This window comes from Sebastes fasciatus, chromosome 1 (assembly GCF_043250625.1).
Source record: "Sebastes fasciatus isolate fSebFas1 chromosome 1, fSebFas1.pri, whole genome shotgun sequence".
NCBI classification, from domain to species: Eukaryota; Metazoa; Chordata; class Actinopteri; order Perciformes; family Sebastidae; genus Sebastes; species Sebastes fasciatus.
In genome coordinates, this window is record NC_133795.1 from 9,963,136 (window position 1) to 9,990,726 (window position 27,591).

Consider the following 27,591-nt stretch of genomic DNA (forward strand, 5'->3'; position numbering starts at 1 on the left):
ATGCAGAGCAGGTTGTTTACGGGCAGATTTGTGCATCTTTCTTTATTAGCATGAATGCCTGTAAAACATCCACACTAATGGACTGATTTTTAAGTGCCCGTACACAATTATCATGGATGTCAGACTATTATACAAACATGGATGTTCAATCTGCTTTATTACACTGATGCAAGCCACATGCGTAGGAGGTCAAGAAACAGGGTTGCACAAGTCATATTAATGTAAACAAACAGCAACCGGGCATTATCCCTGGAATATTACTATACACGGACTGCACTGATATTCAAAATGTGTGCAAAACTGAATTATGATTTTAACCCTTTAATGTTGTCCTCTACCGTTAATAGACCGTTGGTAGAGCATATTTTGAGTCACTACTGTATATCTATTGAAAATGTGTTGAACTCAACCTGACTGAGCCATCTCTACCACTCCGTTTAGGCACGTTATGCTAAAACAAATCCACTAGATGTCACCGTGTCCTTAAATTGCATTGACTTTTTAATTTGCCTTCTCATAGAAAGTTAGCAACAAAAAAAATGACCCCAGACATGAGGACTCTGTTTGGACTGATTTAGGCGTATTCTTTTGACATATCATAGTTTAGAGACCTTACTGAACAGAATTGTGTCACTTGATACAACAAATAAACAAATCATTTTCTAAAAACATGCTCTACCAAACAGTTCAGTTGTCCTTTTATGGTAAAGGTAGTAAAGCTAATGATGTAATTCAAATTTACTATTTTCTACTAAATAAAAAAAAGAACTTTTGATCATTCATTGTTGTTAAAATGGTACATTTAATGTTATTCCATTATAATAATGTTGAAATAATTGTTTAAAAACATGCTCTACCAAACGGTTGAATTGTCCTTTACTGGTAAAAGCAGTGAATTTAAGGACATAAAAAATGTAAAGAGAAAATGTTTCCGTTGCTTTTTTTCTTAGTGAGGACATTAAAGGGTTAAAGTCAACAAAAGCTCAATATTAGTTATGTACAGATGAGCCAACCATTAATCTATCATCACTGTGGTTCTGAAGTGCTTTTTTGCTGGGCTTTAGCAGTGTAAATGGATACTCTGGACATGCTTTAGAGAGGTATAACTTATGTTATAAGTAATCTGAGGACGGCATAGAAAACAGTCACAGTAATTTGTAGCAGGAGCGGCCACTTGTAAACAACGAGGGAGACGATCTCCCTCTTCACATTATTCACATGAAATGAGTGTGATGTTGTCTGTGCAGAAGCTCCGTAAAGAAGTGAAAACCATGGGAACGGAAACAACATGCTGCAATGGTTGCATACTGTACTTTGTTTTGCACAAACCCCTGTATAGTGTATTTTGCAGTTTATTGCTCTCTGATATAATCAATGTCAGACATGAGTTGGAATGTATTTGTTCTAACAAATATAACGCAAATTATATTATGAATCTGAATTAGAAATACCCGTTATCAAAATATAGTTCCAGTTAGGTTAGAAAAAATAATATACATGTAAATAAACTGTCAGGGCAGTATGATTTTTGTAAACTTTCAGAGACAAAATGTTTTTTTTTTACTAGTTTCACAGAGAACATATTAGCACACGTACGACATCATACACTGAGTCGACACCCTTTTCCAAACTTGAGGAACTATACGAACATTGAGCACTTTTTTCCTTCCACAACAGTGCAAATCCGGTCGTAACAGTGAATGTCAATTACCAAACACGGAGAGAGAGAGAGAGAGACCATCACTTTTCAAACTACAAGAAATACAACATTCAGCAAACAACACCTCAGACAGAGAAGGAGTAAAAGACTAGATCTAACAATTTTGTACAATACCCAACGATACTTGTATCTACAATCGGTGTACTTTAACACCTTTGATGCCTTTTTTTATGACCATCTTTCTTGTTTTTTGACAAGCTTTCCTCCTCTCCGATCACCTCCTGATTGCCCTGGTTTAAAATGCCACTCACGAATCGAAAAGGCACGGCTACATCTGATTGGAGTAGGAGGTGGGCCCTCCGACCTGGCTGTACTCGGACGGCTGGCCGAGGTTTCCCTGGGCGTTGTAGCTCCCTGACTGGTCGAAGCTTCCCTGGTTGTAGGGCGGCTGGTTAAAGGTGCCGGACTGTTTCTCAGACGTCCCGCCTGCTAACCTCGAGGCACCCTTGTGCCAGCTGGTCTCCTTAAAGACAAACCAGATGTTCCCGGCCCATAGAACAAAGTTGAGGAACCCAAAAGCCTGAAAGAGAACGAGACAAAGCAATATGAAGCACATTAGAAATTCTGGTCAGCGATGCACGCTCATGCTCTTGTATTTCTACAGTATATCTTTATTTTTATTCTTCTGTGCGCTATTTTATTCTTCAACTTTTTCAACATATTTTCATGTAGAAACTTTATTCAAACTTGGCTTTATATATTATTCAAAGTTCTTTTTGCATTTATTTTTCATGCAAAAGAATCTTTGGACCTTTTCAACTGAATCCTGAGGATTTCAGCTCCTTTCAGTACTCTAACTGATGCTTCAACTTCACTCATGCGCTTACACTTAAAAACTTATTTCAGCGCTCCCAACAGCTATTTAAACTTACTTCAGTGTTTCTACTTCAACTGACACTTCAAGCACAACTTTGACTGTTTCAGTTTTTCAACTACACGTACATTTTCTTCAGAAAAATTTTCATTTTTCTAATTAATTTATTTCTTCATCCCCATGTGTGTTTGGGACACTCATGCTGTGAACCTACCACTGAGGTGTTGAGTCCGGACCAGCGTGGTCCATACAGAGAGCCACACTTGTTGGTCTGGACTTTGCAGGCAGAGATGAGCAGCTGCACCTCGTCTGGATCGGTGGCCATTTTCACATCAGAGAGAGCCTTGGCCCAAGCGGAGGAACTGACCAGCCACAAGAAGGAGAACACCACCGTCACCACAAAGTCCTGATGGCGTGTAAGAGAGAAGAGACAGGGTATGGGGAAAAAGATAAGCTCAAGAAACCATAGCATTACTTTGTCACTGGGGGTTGCTTTGAACAGCTATGACTAGATTCCTTTGGCATAGTCGGTATAAGATGGAAACAGAGGAATAGAGTTAAATGAAAATGTCCTCAGTCGGAGTCCACGTTACTCACAATGAGTGGTCCTCGGTTGTTTTCACGGTACTTGTTCTGAAAGAAGATGTAGACAATGGTGGCCATGAGGGAATACAGGAAGGCAAAGACCGCGATGGTGACGAAGAACTCCGCAGAGGATGAATAGTCTCCGATGAGGAACACGCGTTCGTTCCTAATACCCTCACACGCTGGCGCCTCAAAGGACACCTGGTGCAACCTGACACACACAGAAGGAGGTAAAGGGGTCAAATCCTACACTAAATGGTGTCCATAGCACTATTTTGACAGGATACTGTATGTTTTACCCAGGTAGGTCCTTGTAAATGATAATACAGTGATTCATTTGTCTTCCCTGTCTTTAACTTCTGCCTGTCTGACATCCTCTGACTAACTAAACTTGATCACAATCGTCATATAAATACAGGCTCATACATGAAATATGACCTCTGCATTTAACCCATCCTTCATCCAGTGCCCGGGGAGCAACTTTGGGTTCAGTGTCTCACTCAAGGACACTTTGACATGCAGACAGTAGGAGCCGGGGATCAAAACGCCAACCTTGTGGTTAAATGATGGCCCGCTCATACCCCTAAGCTACAGCCGCCCTTTTAGCATAATAACTCTTGCAATTATTATTACTGTATGTTTGCAGATGATACCAGGGTAACACTTTATAATAACGATCATTAATAAATGGTAAATTGACAGTTAATTTAACTTAAGTTAATAGTTATTTTACTGTTAATAAACAGTGAAATGATAATAATGTTTACTAGGGCTGTAAATCGATTATAATCACATGATTGTCCGTAGTTAATCGCGGTTAAACTCAAATTAATCACACATTTTTTATCTGTTCAAAATGTACCTTAAAGGGAGATTTGTCAAGTATTTAATACTCTTATCAACATGGGAATGGGCAAATATGCTTGCTTTATGCAAATGCATGTATATATTTATTATTGGAAATCAATTCACAAAAATCAAACAATAATAAATGAAGCCCGCTCACCTGAACGGATAAGCAAATTCGATGCCAATGCTGAGGTTGCTCCTGGCCTTCTCCATGCAGTCCACACTAACCCGCAGCTGACCAGAGTAGCCGCCACATGTTGCAAAAGCAAAAATGGCAAAGAGCTGCACAAAGAGAGAAAACAACTGAATCAGGTGCCAATAGACGACTTGGGGCAAAGCACGGACGAGGAGATGTGACCTACAAACTACTGGGAATTAAATTATTTTTCATTTTGGTCATGAGTCTGGGGACAGATCCAGATGAAAAGGCACACTGTATACAATAATGTTAATCTATCAAATGTTTTGTTTATTTATTTATTTACTTTTCAATTATATTGTATTGGAAGGAACATCAGGTGAACAGAAACATAGAAATAAAGGACAAATGTCAATGATTGTCCCTCCATATTTTGGTATAAAAATGATTAAAAAAATAAATAAATGAATAAAGAAATAATAAAGAAAATTAAACAAATAAAATAAAATAATAATAAATAATAATAATAATTAATGTAAACATTAATGGCAGTAACAAAACAATTATAAGATAGAATAGGTTGATAAACTTTACATCAAATACTCAATGCTCCAAACAAGATGCGTTCAGTCATCTCATAGGTACCAAGCTCAGAGACATCAAGTTCAAAGCACCATGTACAAATGGACAAAAACAAGTTTAGTTACACTGTTTGACATGTATTCTTGATTATCTAACATTGCAATAACAGGTCAGTATCACGTCTCTATGCATTAAAGCTTGATGGTGAGTTAACTAAAGTATATGGTCAGAAACAGCAACAGTTTTTAGTTATAGACACACTTTGTTTTTTTAGTCACTGATAGTTGTATTTTTTTTAGGACACCCTGCATTGTTGTGCTGCTATAGAAATGTTCTTTTGCATGCTACAGCGTTGAAGCTAACCGTCGGCCCCCAAACTGTCCGACGGCCGACCGTCGGCTTGGTGTGTCGGGGCCTTTACAGCTTGCCTGCTGAAAACAGCTTCCTGTTGCTGCTGGAAACAATGCTGATGTAAAGTTGTGGGCCTGAAAGACACTAAAACTCGCCATAGTGGGGAATTGAAGAGTTGGGTGATAATTCTCTGTGGGTTTATAATAATAATTTGACCCAATGTTAAAATAAAAAATCGATTAGTGCAGCTTTAACAACATGTCGACTGAGTTTTACACCTCAGAACTGAACCACAGGAAACATTAAAACTGTAACTGGAATTAATTTCTAGTAACAAGCCCAAGTAGCGAATAGTGAGTATCAGCAGTCCCGCCATTTAAACATTTTGCTTACGGACATCTCAACAATTTCTCTGCCGTGAAGCCAATTTAACAGCAGCTGATAGCATTTGGGCCAAATCAGCACACGGACTACAATAGCTGCAGTGAGTGAGTGTGTTGGCTGAAGTCTCAGAGACTGGAGGAAGACATCTCTGTTTGTGCTCCCCTCCACTGGCACCTGATGATGACTTCACCACAGCGCTTATTTAAAATCAAAAACTGATGTTCACATTCTTCACTGTTTCAAATTGTCTCCACAATACAACAAATGATTCCCCTCGGACTATAAACACAGAGACAAAGGAGAATCTGAACTCTGAAACAGGGTTATTATAGAAATCTAATACTGAAACTAAAATGAAAATAAACAGTGAAAAAATATTTTTAGGAAACTGAAACTAAATAAAAACCATTTCCTTTAAGAAAAACTAAACTGAAACTATATTTCTTGGTTTAGAAAAAACACTAATAAAAAACAAATAAAAATGAACATAAATTAATTTCAGGTTTAGTTTTTTAACAATAATATATCACTACTGAAGAAAGGAGACATCATGAATTTCCATCAACTCTCGTGACAATAAAATACAGAAACTGAACAGACTTTACATCGGACACTAAGGTAGCGTGAACATTAAACATTATGGCCGTTATTTTATATGTATTTACATACTTCTGAGACATTTTAGCCGTAATCATAATAATGAATCAATCAACAACACTAAACAATGACAGATATTGTCCAGAAACCCTCACAGGTACTGCATTTAGCATAAGAAATATGCTCAAATCATAACATGGCAAACTGCAGCCCAACAGGCAACAACAGCTGTCAGTGTGTCTGTGTGCTGACTTGACTATGACTTGCCCCAAACTGCATGTGATTATCATAAAGTGGGCATGTCTGTAAAGGGGAGACTCGTGGGTACCCATAGAACCCATTTTCATTCACATATCTTGAGGTCAGAGGTCAAGGGACCCCTTTGATAATGGCCATGACAAATTTTCCTCGCCAAAATTTAGCGCAAGTTTGGAGAGGTAGTTAACCTTCTTCGTGACAAGCTACTATGACAATGGATTCCTTATGTTTTCTAGTTTCATATGATACCAGTATCTTCACTCTAGCTTTACTGAGCTGAACTGAGCCCACTACATACAACCTCCGAAAGATCGATTGCATTAATTTGTTAATGGAATTAGTGGCGTTAATTATTATCATGTTAACTTTGACAGCCCAACTAAAAACATAAAAACTAAACCTTTCTGAAAACCTGAAACTAAACTAAAATAAAACCAAATTGAAAATTCAAAACTATTATAACTTTACTCTGAACACAGCAGCAATACAAATATCTAAGAATAAAGTATATTGCCAGATAAAATATTAAAGTGTAAGTGTATATAAAATGTAATCTGATAGATAAAACTGCATTAGCAATGAGTTAGAGAAGGATGTAGGTGATTACAAATAAACAACGACAGCTTAGCATTACAGGCTGTAAAATTATAGGTCACACCTTCATTCATATACTGTCATTACAACAACAGTTTGATGACCAGGCAGAATGATCACATATTTAAATACAACCCACAGTGTTAGTTGAAAAACTATAAAAAAAATACACTTTAACTTACCGGAGCAAATATAACCATACACATTGAGGACGGGAAGATGTAATCCAGCTTTATTTAGCTACAGCGAGAAAACCTCCAAGAAACCTTCTGATACTGAAACAGAAGCTGGAAGAGGCTGCCTGAGGAAACCACAACAATATGTGTGTGTGTGTGTGTGTGTGTGTGTGTGTGTGTGTGTGTGTGTGTGTGTGTGTGTGGTGGCTGAGTATGAATGTCTACCACTTGTGAGATTAGGTAAGAAAAAATAAACAAAAGTAATTAAAACGTTCAACATTTACCTCTAAAATTTAGTGGAAAACTAATTAAGCGTCTGTTTGCTCGAGTTGAACCTGCTAACATAGCTACAGTATGATAATTAAAGCTTTAATTATAAAACTAATGAGGCTACGGACCCATGTTTGTTTTATTATATTAGTCATTAGATATAATTTCTGAAGGCGATACTGGACTACATGTTGCTGTTAACTCGGTTAATCTCTTTGTTAGTATTCTTCTCCTGCTAATTCCATACTAATGCAATGTCAGTCTGCTTGTTAAAAGGACATGAATGATTAATCAGGCTCTCAGCTCCATGGCTGATTGATGCAAAACAGGAAGTGGTGAGATGAATTATGGACACATTATACAAACAGCAGCAGATCAACCTGAATGCAAATGCTAATCAGACAGTTTTTTTGTATCTGTACATAGATGGCAAATGGGTGGAAAATAATAAATATTGCTGCTTTTATGTGTATAAAATAGGGCTGGCAATCTATTAAAAACTCGAGCCCAAGAGGCAACAACAGCTGTCAGTGTGTCAGTGTGCTGACTTGACTATGACTTGCCCCGAACTGCATGTGATTATCATAAAGTGGGCATGTCTGTGAAGGGGAGACTCGTGGGTACCCACAGAACCCATTTACATTCACATATCTTGAGGTCAGAGGTCAAAATGGCCATTTTTCCTCGCCAACATTTAGTTTAAGTTTGGAGCGTTATTTAGCCTCCTTCCCGACAAGGTAATATGACATGCTACCAATGGATTCATTGGGTTTTCTAGTTTCATATGATGCCAGTATCTTCACTCTAATTTACGTTAATGCGTTATCATCGCGTTAACTTTGATAGCCCTATAAAGCCAATAATTCTGTTCCTTATTCTGTAATAAGTCAGAGTGCAAAGCAGTGGGTAAAACAAGCTTTAGTAACCGTTGTTGTGATCAATACTAGGGTTGTGCTATGTGTTCTAGAGCTGCAATGATTAATTCATTAGTTGTCAACTATTAAATTAATCGCCAAATATTTTGCTAATTGATTAATCACATTGAGTATTTTTTGTATTTTTTGTTTTTAAAAAGGTCAAAAGTCTCTGATTCCAGCTTCTTAAATGTGAATATTTTCTGGTTTCTTTACTCCTCTATGACAGAAAACTGAATATCTTTGAGCTGAGGACAACACAAGACATTTGAGGACGTCATCTTGGGCTTTGGGAAACACTGCAACTTTTTTCTCCATTTTCTGTCATTTTATAGACCAAACAACTAATCGATTAATTGAGGAAATAATCAACAGATTAATCAACAATGACAATAATTGTTAGTTGCAGCCCGATAACACATGGACTGTTTTTAGTGTCTTCTGTATTCTCATAAACATCTTGTGTCCACACCAACACTCCTCATATCTTAATTTCCCATATCACAAAACCTCACACTAAACCCACAGATGTTGCTGTATCAAAACAGTGCACTCTCCTCTAAACACTACAATTGAGAAAATTAATTTTATTCAGCGAGTTCAAGTATATTGTCATTCTCTCACCTCCTACACATCCAGTCCTTCTACCGCTGCTGTGAGTAAATTAAGCTGTTGCCTCGTTGCCCACTCCAACAATACTGTGGCCCAAAGAGACATAATTGTGGACTTTGCCTGCCTCATTTGACAAAAGAGAGATAATTAGCTCTTCTCTCATCACTTTGCTCTGAAAGTGAAGAGTACTTTTAATGACATGGAGTAGAGCAGTTTTGTGTGAGCGATTGGTAAAATCGAGGAGAAAAGGCGAGACATTTCCAACTGGTTACAACCTCAGTCTGTTTAATTAGTTGACATTGAAGCCAAGGAAGAAATGTCAAAATGTATCGTGAACGGTGGCTGAAAATGACTACCAGTGCTGCTGAAGATGTGTGCGAATGTATTTATTAGAAAACATGCAAAAAAAATCGTTATCAGTTTTATGAAAATGCGATGGATTAAGTGGCTCAATGTCATTCCAGCCACTACCTACCGCTATCGAGAGGCAAAGTCCCGCCCCTTCCGTTGATCCCCATGGGACCTCACTTCGGAAAAAATATGTACTGTCGTCAACGGCGATAATAATATTTTGATCCCGTTTGAAATAATAAAGACTGGTGAAGCAGCAGGTGAGAGACTACAGAGGAGGAGTCAAGACCGACAATGGACTGGTGGGAATATGCTGCTGACAGTGCAGACAGCAGCTGGTCGACAGCTTTCGGTGTCTTATGAGCTAAAACTGATGAACTGGAACTAAAGTCAGCATCAGATAAACAGCCTTCTTGTTATAATCAACAAGCATGAACATGCAGCAAACACATAATCACAGTCAGACACACACACACACACACACACACACACACACACACACACACACACACACACACACACACACACACATCCAACACTCTAACATTCACACTCTGCCCTTAATATGCTCTCTCTCTCTCTCTCTCTCTCATTCCAGTTTTCCATATAAAGCTCCCATAGCCTCAAGACTTCTCACAGCCATGATCACCATAATCAGACCTGACGCCTGGTTAGCACGAGCCTCCCCTCTCCCATATTACAGGCAGCTGGACGTGCAGCTTGCCAGCAGCTGGGGAGGAGTTATCGCTTTAGTTCGAATGCCCCTCAGCCTCTTGAGGGCGCTATTTAATAAGCATCAGCATTATTAGATCATTCAGCCACACGTCCCAGACTCATAGCAGCTGTGAGCATGTTATTAAAGTACATAGATATTAAGTGTGTGCATGTTTGTCTCAAGCATGTGTTTGCTTTTATAATGTATAGATATAGACTAAGCAGGACAGCGTTAACTAGTAAATATGTGCCACAAATGTGAGGATGCAGTATTTCCAAGCAATTATGAGCCTGCTGCATGTGTACAGCTGATATGTTAAACTAAACTGGATCTAACAGATGTCGACATACACATACAACTAACATGTCACCATAGAGTAGGGCTGTCTTTATCAGTATTAGGGTCGATACATTGCCACTGTTATGCAGACGACATCCAGCTGTATATCTCACAGAGGTACGGCCTACAGTTTGGTTACTGACATTGTTGACCAGCCCATTCGCACGAAAAGGCGTATAAACGCCACGATAATACGCAAGGCGTTCAGCGTGCAATAAGTACACCTTTTCTTGATTTCTGCGTGTTTTTTATACGCCATGCAACCAGGAGACCGGTGTTTGAGATCGTTGTTGACTGTTGTTTTGTAGGTTATGTTAGTGACGTTTGGCACCGTGTTTTTTGTTGACGTTTGTGACGTGTTTTCCGTATTTTTTTCTGTTGTCCTGTTGTTAACTTTATGCTGTTTTATTACTGTTTCATCTTGATTATAATGCACTTTTGTAAAATCACTGTTACAAAAGTGCTACATAAATAATTGTATTATTCCATTCTTTTCTTAAATACATGTCTGGCTGGCATCATCCTTATGCAGTTTCTAGCTTAAAGAGATAACATTGAAGGAATATTCACACCAATCAGTGAGCGTAACCACCACATTGCCATGGAAACGTGGCCCAAACTGAAACAGCACAAAGGGTTTTAATTCCCCTGAAATACAATTTTATATCAGCCATAGAAAAATGACGGTCTCACTTCACCTCTGGCTTCAGGATTTGAATAACTTCAATGCAAAATATATGTGCGCTTATTTCTGGTAGCAAGAATATCAGAGAAACCACAGCTTTATTGTGTCTTCTTGTGCAGCATGCTTATCCGATCTTCAGGGAGAGACACAGGATGCAGTAAGAAAGACATTTAACTTTGCATTTGGTTTGTGTTTCAAAAGAGAATACGTTTTCTTCTCCAGTAACTTTGATGGCACCAATTTGATTCCCTCAGTCCATTTACGGCATAAATAGGCTACTACTATTGTAGGCTACTACTTTTGTCTGCTCATTGTTTGTAGAATCAACTGTGACATATTTTGAGAAGGTAGAAAACATGTTAGCCATAAAACTCATCTCATGAAACCATGTTGCACTGTCTGAAATATATTGTCAGGTGGTTTATGCCACCTTGTGGCTAAATGCATACATTGAGTTTAGGACAAACCATCCATCAAATCTCCATAGAATCGATTTAAATGCATTGACTACTTTTCTATTTCTAATCAATTAAATCATCTCCTGCCTCTCCTGCCTTCAGCAGCGGGGCTCCGCAGCGAGAAACTTGTCTCCCTCCACCCGCAGCCGGAGTGAACAGGGAGACACCGGTACCCGGTCGAGTAACGAAACAACAACGTTTCTCTCTGCAGAGTCCCGTCACTTCACAAGACACGGAAAACCTCTGTTGGTCTGGAGGAGCTGCAGCATTTATTTCTGCACAAATGTCCACTGTACCTTCACTAGATGTTGTCAGAGCTACTAACTCTTCTGCAGTGTGGAGCGAGCTGAGCGAGAACGCGCGCGCTGTCTGAGTGAAGGCAAGCAGGCAGCGGAGACGAGGCTCCAGGCACACGCGAGCGCGCATATGCGAACGCGCCTGTGTCCCGACCCGGTACATTTATACGCTTAAAAAGTTACAAACAGTCCCTTTAAATAAATGACTATTGTAAATATGGTAAATATCTAATAAATACATGGAAATAATACTAGTACTTGTAATACTACTAATTCCATGGTAATAAATGTTGGTATAGAAACCTATTACAAGCATAATAACAGTATGTGGTTTAGTTTCTTTTTACTATGAGGCCTATATTTAAAAAACCTGTGGGGTCTGTTTTAAAAAAAACGTTCTTACTTAGTGAGGACAATAAAGGGTTAAGGTTAGGTCACTGTTAGTTACTGTTGAACATTTTGAACACTAAACTGCTAACAGGGTGCTATGTGCTGTGCTAAATGCATAGGTGATGCTTGTGGTGTAATGTAATCAGCCGGTCATGTGACCTGGAGATGATGTCATGGGCCGGGTCAGTATAGTTCGGGGTCAGGCTCGGCCAGGGGTGCGGAGTTTCATGTTTTGAACATGTACTGTGTTAACGTTCAAGTAAAGTGCCTGGAAGCTAAGCTCGAAGTAGTTGTTATTGTGTATGAAAGAACCCAACACAACAATGCTTTGCGAGGATAGTCTGGGTCACTGAGCTATAGGTGTGGCTGGGTTAGGTCAGTCCAGATCAAAGCCGAGTGCTGTATGATAAACAGAGGACTCAAATTTCTACTTGTTCCCTGCAGCTTCAGGCCTCAGGTGGAGGCTGGATGCTGCTTCACCTGGGTGTCATGGTGCACAGCTGGAACCTCTGCAGGGAATTCCTCCACTGAAGTGTTTTTAAGTGATTGACTCTCTTTAGCATTTGGTTGGTTTTGAGGCAAGATGAGGCCACAAAAAAAAAAAAACACACACAGAAATGTGCTCATGCATCTGCACACACACTTAACAAATTCAAACATATGCAGCTAAAAGAACTGATAAAAACTGTACGTGCAGACTGTGGCATGTGCATATCTGAGCAAACAAAAGAAAAGTGACCAGAAGAGCGAGAGAATAAATACTCCCTCCTAATTATCACCCCCAGATAAACATCTCTCTTTCTCTCTCTCTCTCTGTGTGTGTTTATATACTCTCTTGCTCTCTCCTGCAGCTGCCTCCTCTCCCTGTGATTTTCGGCTCGGGTTTAGCCCCTCTCATTTCTGGCTGGGGCTTTTGAACAGGAGAGCGTGGCATTGTGAAAGGAGGGTGGGTGCTAAGCCCCGCGCCCCCGTGTGTTTATCTGCCTCTCCCAGCTGGGCTCCTCGGGGAACAAGAGATAGAGAGAGGGAGGGAGAGAGAGAGAGAGAGAGAGAGAGAGAGAGAGAGAGAGAGAGAGAGAGAAACCGATACAGAGAGAGGAAGAAAGAGAAGCCAGGGTACAGGAATGAAAACCGTCTGCAGTGCAAACAAAGCTCTGAAACATCTCCCTGTTTGCCCTCTTCTCCACTGACCTACATGGCATTGACGATCACAGCACTAATGCGAAGACCATGATACGCTTTCAAACCAGTGTTAAGGTACATTTGCACTTCAATCAAAGGTTGAAAAAATACTACTTGTGATATTATTCACATATTTAGATGAGTGGATGTGGATAAGAGTGCAAAGATTCTGTCTGAGGAGACTAAAACTGGGCATATACTATACCATTTCAGCCCGTTTCTGGCCCGAATTTTGAGCCGCACGACTCACTTTAGAATCGGACCGAATTTCAGCTTCGTTTTCCGTGCAGTGTACTGGAGGGATCGAGGACTGATTAACTCCTCCCGACTGGCCGTTGGACAGTCGGATAAATTTCTGACATGTCAGAAATTTTGTCCGGTCATCCACAGGCTCTCGCACAGTTGAAGCAGAGCCAAGAGGCGAATCCCCAATGTCAGTGCCTTTTCTACTTTTTTTCATATCCATATACACCGGCGCCTCTTTTTTTCAGCAGGCAGGATGGCACAGATGATCCAGGCAGCACGTTTCTGTCTTGTTAGCATTGTGACCCATAAAGACCTCTGCTAGCAAACAAACTTTACCTGCCTCGGAGCTTTCAAACAAATCTTTATTGACAACTGTCATCAGCCAGAAGGCCGACGGGCCGTGTTTTTTCTATTTTGCACGTACAGTGTGAGCACTCAGGTCGTGGCTGACGATCAGACCGTACAGTGTGAGCACATAAATCGTGAGCTTTGGCTTTACATCACAAACGATCTACTCGTACAGTAGGAGTAGGAGTTACACAACAACATTTCTAAAATCATACAGTGTATGCCCAGCTTTAAAGGTACAGTGTGTAGGATTTGGCGGCATGTAGTGGTGTGATTGCAGATTGCAACCAACTGAGTACCCCTCCGCTCACTCAGTGGACATACTGCGGTATCATATGACTCTTGAGATTGCGGTGAATCCGTTGATACAAACATGTCTTGCTAGCTTACTGGGAAAGGGGCTAAATATCGCTCCAAAGTTGAGCCGTCTTTACCACAAGGCCTTCGACACCTCTGTGGCAAACGGCAGTGTTTCAGCCGGCTCTTAGTGCCCCCTCCGGCGCATGATGCGCGTTTGCTTAGCGGCAGTGCTAGTGTGGTTTGTCCATTCTGTTCTACTGTAGAAACATGGCGGAGCAACACAGAGGACTCTGTGAAGAGCTCATTCTAAGGTAACAAAAACACAACGATTCTTAGTTTCAGATGATTATACAGTAATGAAAACATAGTTATGAATATTATATTCCATTTCTGCTAATAGATCCCCCAAAATGTTACACACTGGCCCTTTAACTGTAGCTCGAGCAGGGTTGGAGGCTCAAATGAAGGAATGAATGAACACTGTGGAATAGCGGAGGCTGGCTGAGGATTATGAAACTGATCCACAGGCTTCAGGGCTTAACCGCCAGCAATCAGGCCTACTGTCCAATACAAAGAGCTCAACAGGAAAACAAATAGTAAACCAGGCAGAGAAGCAATGGGGAAAGTGAAGTGGGCAGAAAAACAGAGAGTATTTAAGGAATGGTGGCTTGGTATAACGAAGAACATTTGACTGTAAAATAAATATAATAAGAGGAATAAGGGACAAGAGACAACGGAGGAGCTGCTCGAACAAGAGGATGTGATAAGAGTGGCGGAGGAGGCGACGGAGGTTGCGCCGAGCGGGGAGGTGGTGAGGATCACGTCAAGAGGTAGAAGAGCTAAAAGGTGCATTCGCTGATGAGCTCCACTTGACATTTTCGCAAACGAGACAAAGATGCTTCACACACACATACACCGTCCACCTGCTCTATTCAAGTCAATAGGAATCGTTGCGGTGTCAAGTGGCTGCCTCAGCAGGAGAAAACGCCTCAGACGTTCAGCCCCTCTCCCTGCCTGACTGGGAGTGGGGAAAAAAAAATCTAGGACACTCTTTATGAAGAAAGAAAGATGAAACAAAGAGCGAGACAGAGATTGAGAAAGAGAGGCATATCTCTTTCAAATTGCTTATCCGCTACTGTAATTTAAAATAAAACTACTCTTAAAAACTACACAAACCAACCATGTGGAGCATTTGGTTTGAAACGGGAGCAGACGAGCATACTGTATGCAGCAGGGCAAATTATTGTGTTGATAAGCATCTCTAAGTTTGGATCTTCTTCTCATAATTGGAGCTGTTCAGACTCAAAGTCATGCTAAATTTGCACTCTAAAAAGCTCCAAATTTATATGAATTGACTGAAAGTAAACACAGAAATGAGCCCTCTGGATTTGTTTTTGTAGTTAACTGCTAGAAATCTACTTTCGGGGAAAACTTGCTGGCGAACCAAACTAGCTGCCCATTCATCTGCACACGCCAGTCTGTTTACATGTCTATCTATTTAGCATGTGTGTTGATTAGGGCTGTCAATCGACCTAGAAAAGCATCAGTTGGGCTTATAATTAGTACGTAAACTAAGTAAAATACGTACGGAATCAATGTAGCAGAAGTACAGAAAACACGTCACAAACGTCTCTTACAAAACAAAACACCGATCTCAGAACATCACTCTCTTGGTTGAAAGTCCTGTGTTTGTTGGACCCATCAACGTCCCCTCCCGCTCACCACAAGCAGTCGTTCTCACTTTTTATTCTACATCACTAGCTCGGAGCGTAGTATATTAATGCAGATGCGTTTACATTGCAGTCAGTACAGACTTCATGGCGTACAAATGCCACGCCAAAAGCAAGAAAGGCGTTCCTATTGCACGCAAAATGACTTGTGAATTACCGTGTCATTCATGTGCCATTTAGTGCGACCGGGCAGCATGTCACATCCTCAAATCTCAGAAACTCGCTGAGGAACATTTTAAGCAACCACAAAAACAAGCGAGATAATAAATTCCTTTACGTGCCCCATGTTATCATTTCTCTTCTGCTTTGGTGCACTCGGCTGTTTTCATTCTGGTGATCTTAATTCATGGAATATGCTGCTGTGGATGTAGTAGCCTGTGTCATGTGCATCCATGCTTGCGTATTCATGCAGCATTTCCATTCACTTACAGTATATGTCCATGTTTGTTGTGTGTGGATGGCTGCTTGTGCGCCTAAGAGTGTGTATCCTCCCCGTGCATGTGTGTGTGTGTGTTTAATCTGAGTGTTTAAGGACCTCGATGTGAGCATGCAATGTGTATGTATGTGAATGTAGAGTAAAAATATCTCCCTCTTTCCACTCAGGCAGAAGCATTAGACACAGTTCGCACACACACTCACACTCACACACATACAGTCTCACTGCTGCAGCCCGCCATTGTGCAAAATATGAGCAATTTTACGCCAGCTAGTTGAGTACAAAACAAAAGGACAAACGCAGATCAGGAATGGAAGCGCAGTGTGGCGAGCAGACAGATGCACATTTATATTGAACTTTGACATAAGAGTGATGAAGGGATATCGCCCTAACGGACATACTGTGGTTGAAATATGCTAAATAATTTACTCTAATTGAGATTTTTGTGATTTTATCGTATTCAACCCACTTAAAACTGTAAAACATACTATTACATCCTTATTTCACACCTGAGACAAAACGTTTTTTTTCCTGCTCATCAAAATCTGCTACATTAGTGTGAAAAAACCCAACTACTTCACTGACGTTTTACACAAAGAGGCGACGACCACAAGCCTTCGTGTGAAAGCTGTCTGATCTTTGCTTCAGTGGCAGCACCACAGAACAAAATCAGTAGCTCATTTAGCGCCAGCTAATCCCTTCCTGCACGGGGAGCGCTTTGTGCCCTGCATAGCCCAGATTCATCTCTCCCACTATCTCTCCCTCTGTAAGCTTGACTGACCACAAGCAGGCAGAACATCTCCATTTATTTTTGTAGCAGTGCGCCTCCTTGGTGCTCCTCTTCTCCCCATGGGGTTTCCATGGCTACTTAGTCAGGTGACCTAGCTGGAACCCGGCCCCCTGTGCCCTCCGGGGACAGTCGCTGCACTTATTAAGCTGGGGGCACCCAACGGAAAAGTAATACAACTCCACTGTGTGGGTCTGTATTTGTATATGGTGCTGGGTTTATATATGAGAGGAGGAAATGTCCTCACAAGAATCTAAAGATTGTCCAAATTCATGTCAGTCCCTGTGTCTCACTTACTAGAGGTCCAGGTTAAGGACCAGGTGTGGATCGGGATCCAAATTAGTGAGAGTAGAATTAAGTGTGAATATCTGACTCGTAGAACTTTGGTGTTAATATGGTGTTTAATTATTGGATTAGCTATAGACACATTTTAGGCTTTTCCAGTATAATTTTTTCACCACGCAACAAAACTATGGTAACGTCCACAGTTTGGACGTTTAGGCAACAAAACCACTTAGTTAGGTTTAAGAAAAACGTCATGGTTCAACAGGTTCTCACTCATAACGCGTCAAATGTCACCACTTGGTCAGTGCCTCTCGGCAACGGACCAAGGACGGTGTGTCAATATCCACTTGTTACATGCCTAGTGTCCTTCCAAAATAAGCTTCTGTTTTCACAGGAAGTTAGATTTAGGCAACACAACCACTTACTTAGGGTTAGAAAAGGTCGTGGTTAACGTTAACTTCACTGACTAGCGACTCACAGGACGATACTGAGAAGTCACGTGACTGAAGACTGACGTGACAAAATAAGTCAACCTTACTTTTAATTTCACACGGCACACGAAAAAGTCTTGTGTTAGTTTGAACCATCCACCACAAACTCCCGCCCGCCCTGAACAGACTCTCATGCCATTAATACTTTGTCACTCACTGCGACCGAATAACAGCGTGGGTGAGTTTAAATTGGAATTATTTGAAAGTCCGGTCACATACTGTTGCTAAAGGGTGCCGCCATGTGTTGGTTTCTGATGATGAGGGGCATTCACCAAACAGCGGTATTTGACGAGTTGGGAGTGAGAAAGGGTTGCAAGGTTGGGCAGTAATAGCACTTCGACAAACGTCAAACAAAACCAAACACCGCGATCTCGTCTCGAACACCGGCCTCCTGGTTAAAAGTCCTTTGTTTGTTAATCAGGTGGTCATTTGCTACTGATTGGTTAGGGAAAAACAAAATATAAAAAGAGTAAGAATAAAGAAATAATAACAAAGAGAGATGTCAAACTGAAGGAGGCTTTTTAATCCGCAGACAGACGTGTTGGAAGAATACAATATACCGTAATATAGAAACAGTGTGTCTTTGTGACATTTCTATTTCTTCATGCTCTTGTACGCGTACATACTGTCTCAACACCTGTGCTCTTCCATGTACTATGTGTGTGTGTGTGTGATGTCTCGTTGGAGTAGACACATCCACCTACAGGAGAAGACAGCCTAACCTTTCCCTGCCTGAGTCACAGATGGCGGACCATCGTCCCAGGGTTGAGAGGGACACCGAGGTCCAGCTGCGACCTGATGGTCAATAAAGGCCACGTCACATCCAGGAGCTCACCAGCGACCACAACCCTCAACCCCAGCTGATGTTAAGACCACATCATTACTGGAATGTTACTCAGATACGACTTCAAGCGGAAAATACTATGACCTGTAGCTGGTGCTGAACCACGAGAGAAATGATTGTTGATTTGAAGGAATCCATTGTTTCCAACCATGTCATGCTAGCAAGTCGGGAGGAATGCGAAATAACGCTACGAAGTTATGCTAAATTTTGGCGAGAAAAAACTATCATGGTGATTTTCAAAGGGGTCCCTTGACCTCTGACCTCAAAATATGTGAATGAAAATGGGTTCTATGGGTACCCACTTTACAGACATGCCCACATGCAGTACAAATGTGTTATTTTTGCCTATTCTAAAATGATATGTTTGAATATTTCTGCGGTCTGGGGTCCCTAAACAGTCTTGAATTACATAAATTGGGTATCACTGTAAAGCTGAGACTCTTGTAGATCCAATGAGCCCAACTGTATTCATGTGTGATGATGTTAGTCCCCATAGTAGCCCTTTCATTGTAGTGAGACCATGTTTTTGAAACTTGACCTCACTGTATAAATGACCTGTGGTGACCTCTAGGATAATCACAGCCTCATGAAACCTTACAGCCACAAACTACAGACCTAGAGCATTCAGAGGATGGATGGTTTTCCCAGGTACATTGACAATAAGGGGGATTCTGAGCAGTTTCCAGAACAGAAGTGCTTGCCGTCCAATCACCGAAAATCTCCAAATGTCAAACGTTTTGATTCCAAATCACAGCATGGCTTTTTCTATGGTGTTCCTCAAGGTCTTGGTGTCTCAATGTTGTATTTTGGAGGAATTATTGATCATTTTTATCAATTCTCGAGTGATAAAAATGGTTAAATTTAGCACCAAATCTGTGTCAACACAAAATTTGCTGCAGCAATTTATGAGACATAATGGAGCATCATATACTTCATTATGTTCTAAGCCCTTATACACCAACAATATGACAACACAACATTTGCACATTGCAATACCCAGATTGAGCAGAATTAAACTACAGATTTCAAATTCTAAACATTCTTTAAATACCAAATAAATATCAACACACATGAACCAAAAAAAACATCAAATTCTACAATGACTTTTCAGAGCTGAGTGAAGATGGACCATCAAATATAAACTTTTAATGATATGAGACATTAGAGAATGTCAGACTTTCTTAGATTATATTGACAGACAGATATTAGGGTTGAAAGATATCACCAGCTTCAGAGAAATTTGTGAAAGCTATTATGACGTGCCATTTTTGCAAAAGTTTCATTGGTGCTCTAATTCACCTGTCTAACCCAAATAAACGTCATGACACTGTTTGTTTAAATGGATACTACGCGCTTAACGGCATCTCTTGAAGCGTTTAAAAGAGGTGCCATTTTTTCCCCCGCGTCAAAGGGAACTGAGTGATTTCAGTGCAAAAAAAACAGATCTTTGACCTGGCAAGTCTCTTGTGATATCTGTCAGCAGCTGTCGCCAACCTATCTGCATCTCCCTGTTGTCACTTGTTTTCCTGTGGTGTGTGTGTGTGTGTGTCTGTGTGTTTATGCTCCTGCACAAATGTTTATCAGGAACATTATGCAGCAATCTGTCAAAACCTATAACACATTACCACCAAGGTGATAGGTCAATGAAGAAATAACACAAAATGTGACAGAAGAAAGCCCAGAGAGAAAGACGAAAAGACAGAGAGAAAGATTTTCTAATTTTGCTGCATTCAAAATCTGTTTAATCTGTGGTGTATTTTACTCATGTGAGGCTTTGCTGTATTTGCATAACTACAGAGTAATTCTGGCCCGTCTCACTCAAGTTCCCAATGAAAATAAACAGTGTTCATTCGGCCTCGTGTTTGGAGATTAGGGCTCCACTCCTAATATGTGATTCCTTTACAGTACAAAAGATGTCTGCATTAATCACAGTAAGAATTTGATTTCATGCTTTCTTGAGCAACACATTCTCACTTCCAACTCCTCAAATACCAACGCTTTGTCAGTGTCCCTCAGCATCAGAGACGGAGACACGGGGTACCCCTCTTGCATTACTTTTGGACGGGCCAGGGACAGCGTGTCAATATACGCTTGTTACATGCATAGTGTCCTTTCGAAATTAACTTCCGTTTTCACAGGAAGTTAGGTTTAGGAAACACAACCACTTAGTTAGGGTTAGGAAACGGTTGTGGTTGACCGATTAACTTCACTGACTAGCAACTCACATGACTAGTGACGTATGTGACTCACGGGCCTGACGATAGTAACGACTCACGTGACTAACAACGCTAACGATTCACGTGACTAACGAGACTAACGACTTACGGAACTGACGATACTAACAACTCACTTGACTAACAACACTTATGACTCACGTGACTAAAGACTGACGTGTCAAAATAAGTCAACATTACTTTTAGTTTCACACGGGACATGAACAGCGTTCTCCTGGTTGAAAGTTTTGTGTTTGTTTGTGTTCAAAAATACGTCATTACTGCAGCACTCTATTAACATGATCAATATTTAATTTATCGTGACTCCCCTTGCCTCAGTCTTTTAGCACGATTTTAGCATTTTGTTTGCAAACGAATCAGCTCGAAAAAATAAAGTCAGACAAAATCCACAATCATTGGCTAAAAATGAGAAACCTGTTTTCTTTTCTTTCTTTTTTTTTTAACCTCTGGATCCATTAACTGGACCCCAAAATTACTGAAAATTTCAAGTGGTAAATCTGCTAGCGTTAACTTTGTAAATCTGACAGGCATAGCAACAGTAACTAAGGGGGCGGGACTTGGTGGTCCCATCAAAGATGCTTCCTGGACATTTTCTGGATGTTACATATACTGTATTTATTGTATATTTAAGTACGGGCGCTTTCATAAGCCATAATCTGTTTGGCGAGTCCGAATCAGAGTGAAATTTATACTTTTAGTTCGTTTTCTATTTAGACTGATTTGGTTTCACAGTGCAAAGATTTAAGCGGACCAATAAAAACATTAGGCGAATTTGCTGAGGGGTGTGTACGAAGGAGCAAATTTATAATTTTCGCCTCGAGAGCTGCCACTTCTATGCAGGGAATCGCGGACTTTGAGATATCGCTGTCGAAGTTTTTGCACTGATCCACTGTGCGCATGAATCCCTTCTCCTCCAATTTATCCCAAACGACTTCATCTTGTGGCACAGCTTTATCTCGCACAAGCACAAACATACACTGTGCTCTGCCCACCCTGAGGCAAACTAAAATGGCGTTACAGTAAAGTACTGAGGATGACATCATGGGACAGTGGGTCAATCCTGGGTTTTTGGATGAGAGGAAGACCCTTACTCATGAATTAGACTCATGATGGACTCATTCTTTGTGACTCATCAGCCTGAGTTCTTGCTGTAGTACAGGAGGCCACTGAGTTGAGACAGTACTTGTGAAATTGCCCCGTTGTGAGATGATACAACAGCCATGATGATGCACCAGTGCATAAAAAAGGCATGTATATCATTTGCATCATGTGCTCAATCAACTGTACAATTTTGTTCTCTTCCTCCCTCCATCTTTCTCTCTCACACACACACACACACACATGCTCACCCACACATGCAGTGAAGAGTTTGGGCACATCTCAAAGGACAGCTTCTGCATGAGTTGGTCCATGGTGGAGAGGAGGGGACCTTACAGCTGTTTGGAGCGGAATATGCCAGCCACTGACAGTGTGCCAAACAGGCCAAGAGCACAACCACACACACACACACACACACACACACACACACACACACACACACACACACACACACACACACACACACACATATACACACACTTCCTGCAGACATAGCTGATTATTAATTTGCCTTATCCCTGTGCAGACCCAGTACTGACTGGAGATGCAGGAAACCTACTAGTCTGCTGCAACTATCTTGACTAAAGTTTAATGTAACCTTTAAACAAACTTCTGTTTGTCGACATGACCAGTCAGCCATACAGTCAAGGGTTCATTATCATTAGCAAAGCAAATGCCAATGCAGCCGTTAACGCCGGAGGGCATGTAAACAAAGAACTGACACACATGTGTTTCTACTGGTGTCATAATGATGGAAGAAAAGCCTTTTTGGTAATGATGAAACATAATTGTCAAAAAGCACAGAAAATACAGTGGTTGGCACTGTTTTTCACAAGTGATTGCCATGTCAGTCTAACTTCAGCTGAATAAGGTTGAAAGGAAGTCGGCGGTCTGAAAAACCCAGTCTAGCATCCCTCGTTATTGCATCTGTAGTGGATAATTCTGGAGCCTTCACGGAGCCGGCCTCCATGTTTCTACAGTAGCTCAGAACGAACAAACCAAACGTTGTGTTATCTTTTCCTACTTGGAGCAGAGTCGATAATGTCTCTTGCTCCGGAGTTAACCTCCGTCACTCCATCCAGCCGCAAGATTTCTGTTTTTTTTTAAGTTGGGACTCTTGTTGTTCATGAATGGGATCTGTTGGTGTGTGGTGTTATAGCTGTTTTGGCCAAATTGTTGCTCACCCCACACTATAGGAACAAAACTGTCAAATTTAACATAACATGTCATTATGTGTGGGGTCTCTCCCATTTTCAAAACCTTTTAACTAGGGCTGTCAATCGATTAAAACATTTAATCGCGATTAATCGTATGATTGTCCATAGTTAATCACTATTAATCAAACGTAAAGCAAACTAATCACACATTTTTTATCTGCTCAAAATGTACCTTATAGGGAGATTTGTCAAGTATGCAATACTCTAATCAACATGGGAGTGGGCAAATATGCTTGCTTTATGCAAATGTATGTATATATTTATTATTGGAAATCAATTAACAACACAAAACAATGACAAATATTGTCAAGAAACCCTCACAGGTACTGCATTTAGTATAAAAAATATGTTCAAATCATAACATGGCAAACTCAGTGTGCTGATTTGACTATGACTTGCCCAAAACTGCATGTGATTATCATAAAGTGGGCATGTCTGTAAAGGAGAGACTTGTGGGTTTCATTCACATATCTTGAGGTCAGAGGTCAATGGGACCCCTTTGAAAATGGCCATGACAGTTTTTTCCTCGCCAAAATTTAGCGCAGGTTTGGAGCGTTATTTGTCGTCCTTCCCGACAAGCTAGTATGACATGGTTGGTAGCAATGGATTCATTAGGTTTTCTAATTTCATATGGTACCAGTATCTTCTCTCTAGCTTTAAAGCCCACTTCAACCTAAAAATCACAAGTTGCGTTAATGCGTTAAAGAAATTAGTGGCATTGAAACAAACTTGCGTTATTATAGCGTTAACTTTGACTATTCTACTTTTAAGATTTGAAAAATCTTTTAGTGTGGGCTGACCTTAAAACTCCAGATGGAGGCTGAGATCATTCTGAGACAAACTGAGTCTCCGTGGAGATCCCTTTCCTCTCTGGTATTAGAAAGGAACAGTCTAACAACACAACTACACCACTGTTTGCTGCTGCAGAATAAATCTGAATACCTGGGTCATTATTTGAATTGTTTGCATTTTTTATAAGCCCACTGGCCAGCAGTGAAGTTGGAAAAGTTTCCCTCTTTTCAGTTGTGCAGTTGCGAGGGGCAGAAAAAAAAAAGAAGGCACAGCGAGGAAAAGGTCACTTTTGTAATGGTGTCACGAAGGTGCGGTGGTAGCCTGCCATCCTCGGGTTTGTGTGTGTGTGTGTATAAGGGAAATATCAAACTAATTGTAGTTTGCATATTGATGGTGTATGATTACATGTGTGTGAACACTACCAGGTGATCTTTGGGATCAATGCGGATGTCACAGGACGGTGTGCAGTCATGCTCACACAATCACACACACACACACACACACACATAGTGTTATCTTAATCATACAGATGGTACTTTGGATCACCTGCTTGTTCTGTGGCTCTGGCCCACAAATATCACAGCGAATATGGTCACACACAAACAGCCGAAAGGGACTCACCACTGGGGAACTCACCTCACTGATAGACATCTGCCTTATCTCAGCTATTTAGTGTCACGTGTCTGATGAAAGTGAGTGTGAGCGAGGTTCAACCCCCTTTTTGCATGTCACAAAAATCTGTTTTTATTTGATTTTTTTTTTTTTAATGCTCTGCAGCTTGAGGATCCCTTTTCACTTTTGATGGCATTTTATAAAAGTGGGAAAGACGAGCTCACACATACATGCACTGTAAACAATTGCTGTTCATTTTTACAGCAGGATTTCAACAGTATTAACCTGTTATTGCTAAAACAGTGCTTTACTGTTAATACAAAAGAAAACCTGTTAAATTACACTCATATGCGTTTTTTTAACTGAACTATAATGCATTCTTAAAAAACAGCACTTTACTGCTGATCAACTGTCTAAAGTATCATCAGTAACAGCTTCATGCAGTATTTCTTGAATTTTGGGACATGATCTGCACATGTGATTAAATAATGGTTATTAAAATGTATGTAAAAAAATACAACCTAAATAGTGCATTAAAACAAATCAGTAGACAATGTAAAAGACAGGTGAAAAACAGCTATATAATGTATCTTTAAACAGTAAATTAACTGTAAAATACTGTGAAATTAATAAAAGTTTAAACAGTATTTTTCATTAACAGTACAAAGCTGTAAATTTCAGCGACAGTATAATAATGTTAATTTTACAGTAACATAAAGGCAACCCTGCTGCCAGTTCTTTACTGTTATTTTACTGGGAAATTCATAACAGTGTACACATGTACATCGTATCTGTGCACAAGCTGAATATACCCTCATGGCTACACTAATTTCTCTAAACTCACATCAAAGAAAATCACTTATCTCTTTTTTTTGCCTTCAGGCTTCTCTGCACACTGTACAACAAACATGAGAGTCTACAAACCCAGGCACCCAGGCAGAAAAAAGGTAGGAAAAGCTTTGATTCAGTCAGAGCTAGGACAACCAGTCCTCATTGTTGATTCCTGTTATATCATTGGAGTAAAATGGGGCATTTTTTTGGGGGGGGGGGGGGGGGGTAGACTGGCGCACAGGGTTTGGCACAATAATGCATCCAAAATACGCATAATTGAAAAGCTACATAACACCATTATGAAAGGCACCAAAAAGCCAACAGATGTGATAAAGTTGAAGTTGCACCACAGAGAGAGATGCTGCAGGAATTTTATCACTGATTAGTGTAGGAATAACATTATTACACGCTCATCACATCCTATATTATATAATGTATTTACTGCATAATTATTGCAAAAAAAAACATTAAAGTTCCAACTCACCCACTCCAAAACACGGATAAATCCCAGAGGTAATTTCAGCACTTGAAATATCCCCACAGATGCAGGCTGCATGAAGACACAAGAGCAGCTTTTCTCATTTCTATCATCAATTAAAAGCCAATTTAGCAGATAAATCACACACGTGAGTCCAACTTGGATGATTTACTCACCTGATCGGTTGATTCCATTTCAGCAGCAGGCTACTTTTCCTTTCTTACTTATTTGATTGGATGTAAACAATCTCAAACCGCAAGCCAAGACACGATTGATGCGTCTGTCGCGCGTAACAGTCAGAGGGGCACTCGGCTCTGATTCCGAATCCGACCGGAAAAACCCGAGTCCTCTGCAGGTTTTTTTTTTTGCTGGGGAGGTGTTTGCCATAGAGACAGGCTGGGATTGGTCTTCACAAAGAGGAGAGACGCCTTAAATTTTTGTTATTTGTGGAAACTGATTGTTATTTTTATCAATCTGGGTCAATCTCGTGTGTTATTTCTAATGCACCCTCATTGATCATCCGATTTTTTTTTTTTATATATAATATACAGCCTATAAATGGTCTCCAGGTACAATTATTTAAAAAAATATATATTTGAAATTTTTGTTTGGGTAGAAGACAAAAGAAGCTCACATTTAATCAGACATAATTTGAATTTGTTGTTATTTTAATTGCTACTGATTGTTATTTTATCAATCTGGGTCAATCTTGTGTGTTATTTCCAATGCACCCTCATTGATCATATGATTTAAATATATATATATATATATATATATATATACAGCCTATAAATGGTCTCCAGGTAAAATTATTTTAAAAATATTTTATATTTTAAATATTTGTTTGGGTTGAAGGCAAAACAAACTCACATTGAATAATTATAACATAACATAACATAACATAATTTGGATTTGTTGTTATTTTTATGCTCATTGATCATATGATTTTTAAAAAATAAACATATACAGCCTATAAATGGTCTCCAGGTAAAATTATTTAAAAAATATTTTATATTTGAAATATTTTTTGGGGTTGAAGACAAAAGAAGCTCAAATTTAATCAGACTTAATTTGAATTTGTTGTTATTTGAATTGCTATTGTAGGCTGCTGTACCTGCAGCTAGAAGGCAGCAATATATCATCAAAATATATTATCATTATATGTATTATAGCAGTACAATAAATGGCCTATATTATTCCAATAAACTTAACTTAATCAAACCTCACCACTTGATCACTTCATATATATATTAATTTATTTTGGATTGCATGCATTTCATTTAATTTGTGCATCAATTTTTAGTAGTAGAACATTTCATGTCATTTTTGTATTTCATTTTTAGCTTGTAACTTTACATTTTTCTTGTCAACTAAACTTAAAGTAGTAGAACATTTTCATTTTCACAGTCATCTAACTAAAAACCCATTCAAAATACCCATTGACTTCAAGGAGAGGGACCCGGAAGTGCTAAAATGCTAACTCATTTCAGGGTTTGAGGACTCAATCCTGTAGCACTCAATTCCCGAGCCTCCGGCTGCACGACTACTTCACTCAGAGCAGCTGTCAATCACAGCTGTCATCATGATGTCTCACCCCCTTT

General features: G+C 40.0%; 1 protein-coding gene across 1 annotated transcript; it reads right to left on the reverse strand.

The window, feature by feature from the left end:
• On the reverse strand, nt 1–26,307 carry synpra (synaptoporin a). The gene is made up of 6 exons (XM_074620555.1): nt 26,167–26,307; nt 25,997–26,062; nt 4,126–4,250; nt 3,132–3,330; nt 2,749–2,940; nt 1–2,240 (listed from the first exon to the last, which is right to left on the reverse strand). The coding sequence occupies exons 1-6, from the start codon at nt 26,182–26,184 to the stop codon at nt 1,989–1,991; spliced, it is 852 nt and encodes a 283-aa protein (XP_074476656.1). The 5' UTR covers nt 26,185–26,307; the 3' UTR covers nt 1–1,988.
• Nucleotides 26,308–27,591: the final 1,284 nt, after the last annotated feature.

Excerpts from the sequence above, each read along its gene's own strand:
- synpra (XM_074620555.1), bottom strand. Across the intron at positions 3,331-4,125 it reads GAATTTGCTTATCCGTTCAG|GTTGCACCAGGTGTCCTTTG; the intron begins GTGAGCGGGCTT and ends TGTGTGTGTCAG. Across the intron at positions 2,941-3,131 it reads ACAACCGAGGACCACTCATT|GACTTTGTGGTGACGGTGGT; the intron begins GTGAGTAACGTG and ends ACACGCCATCAG.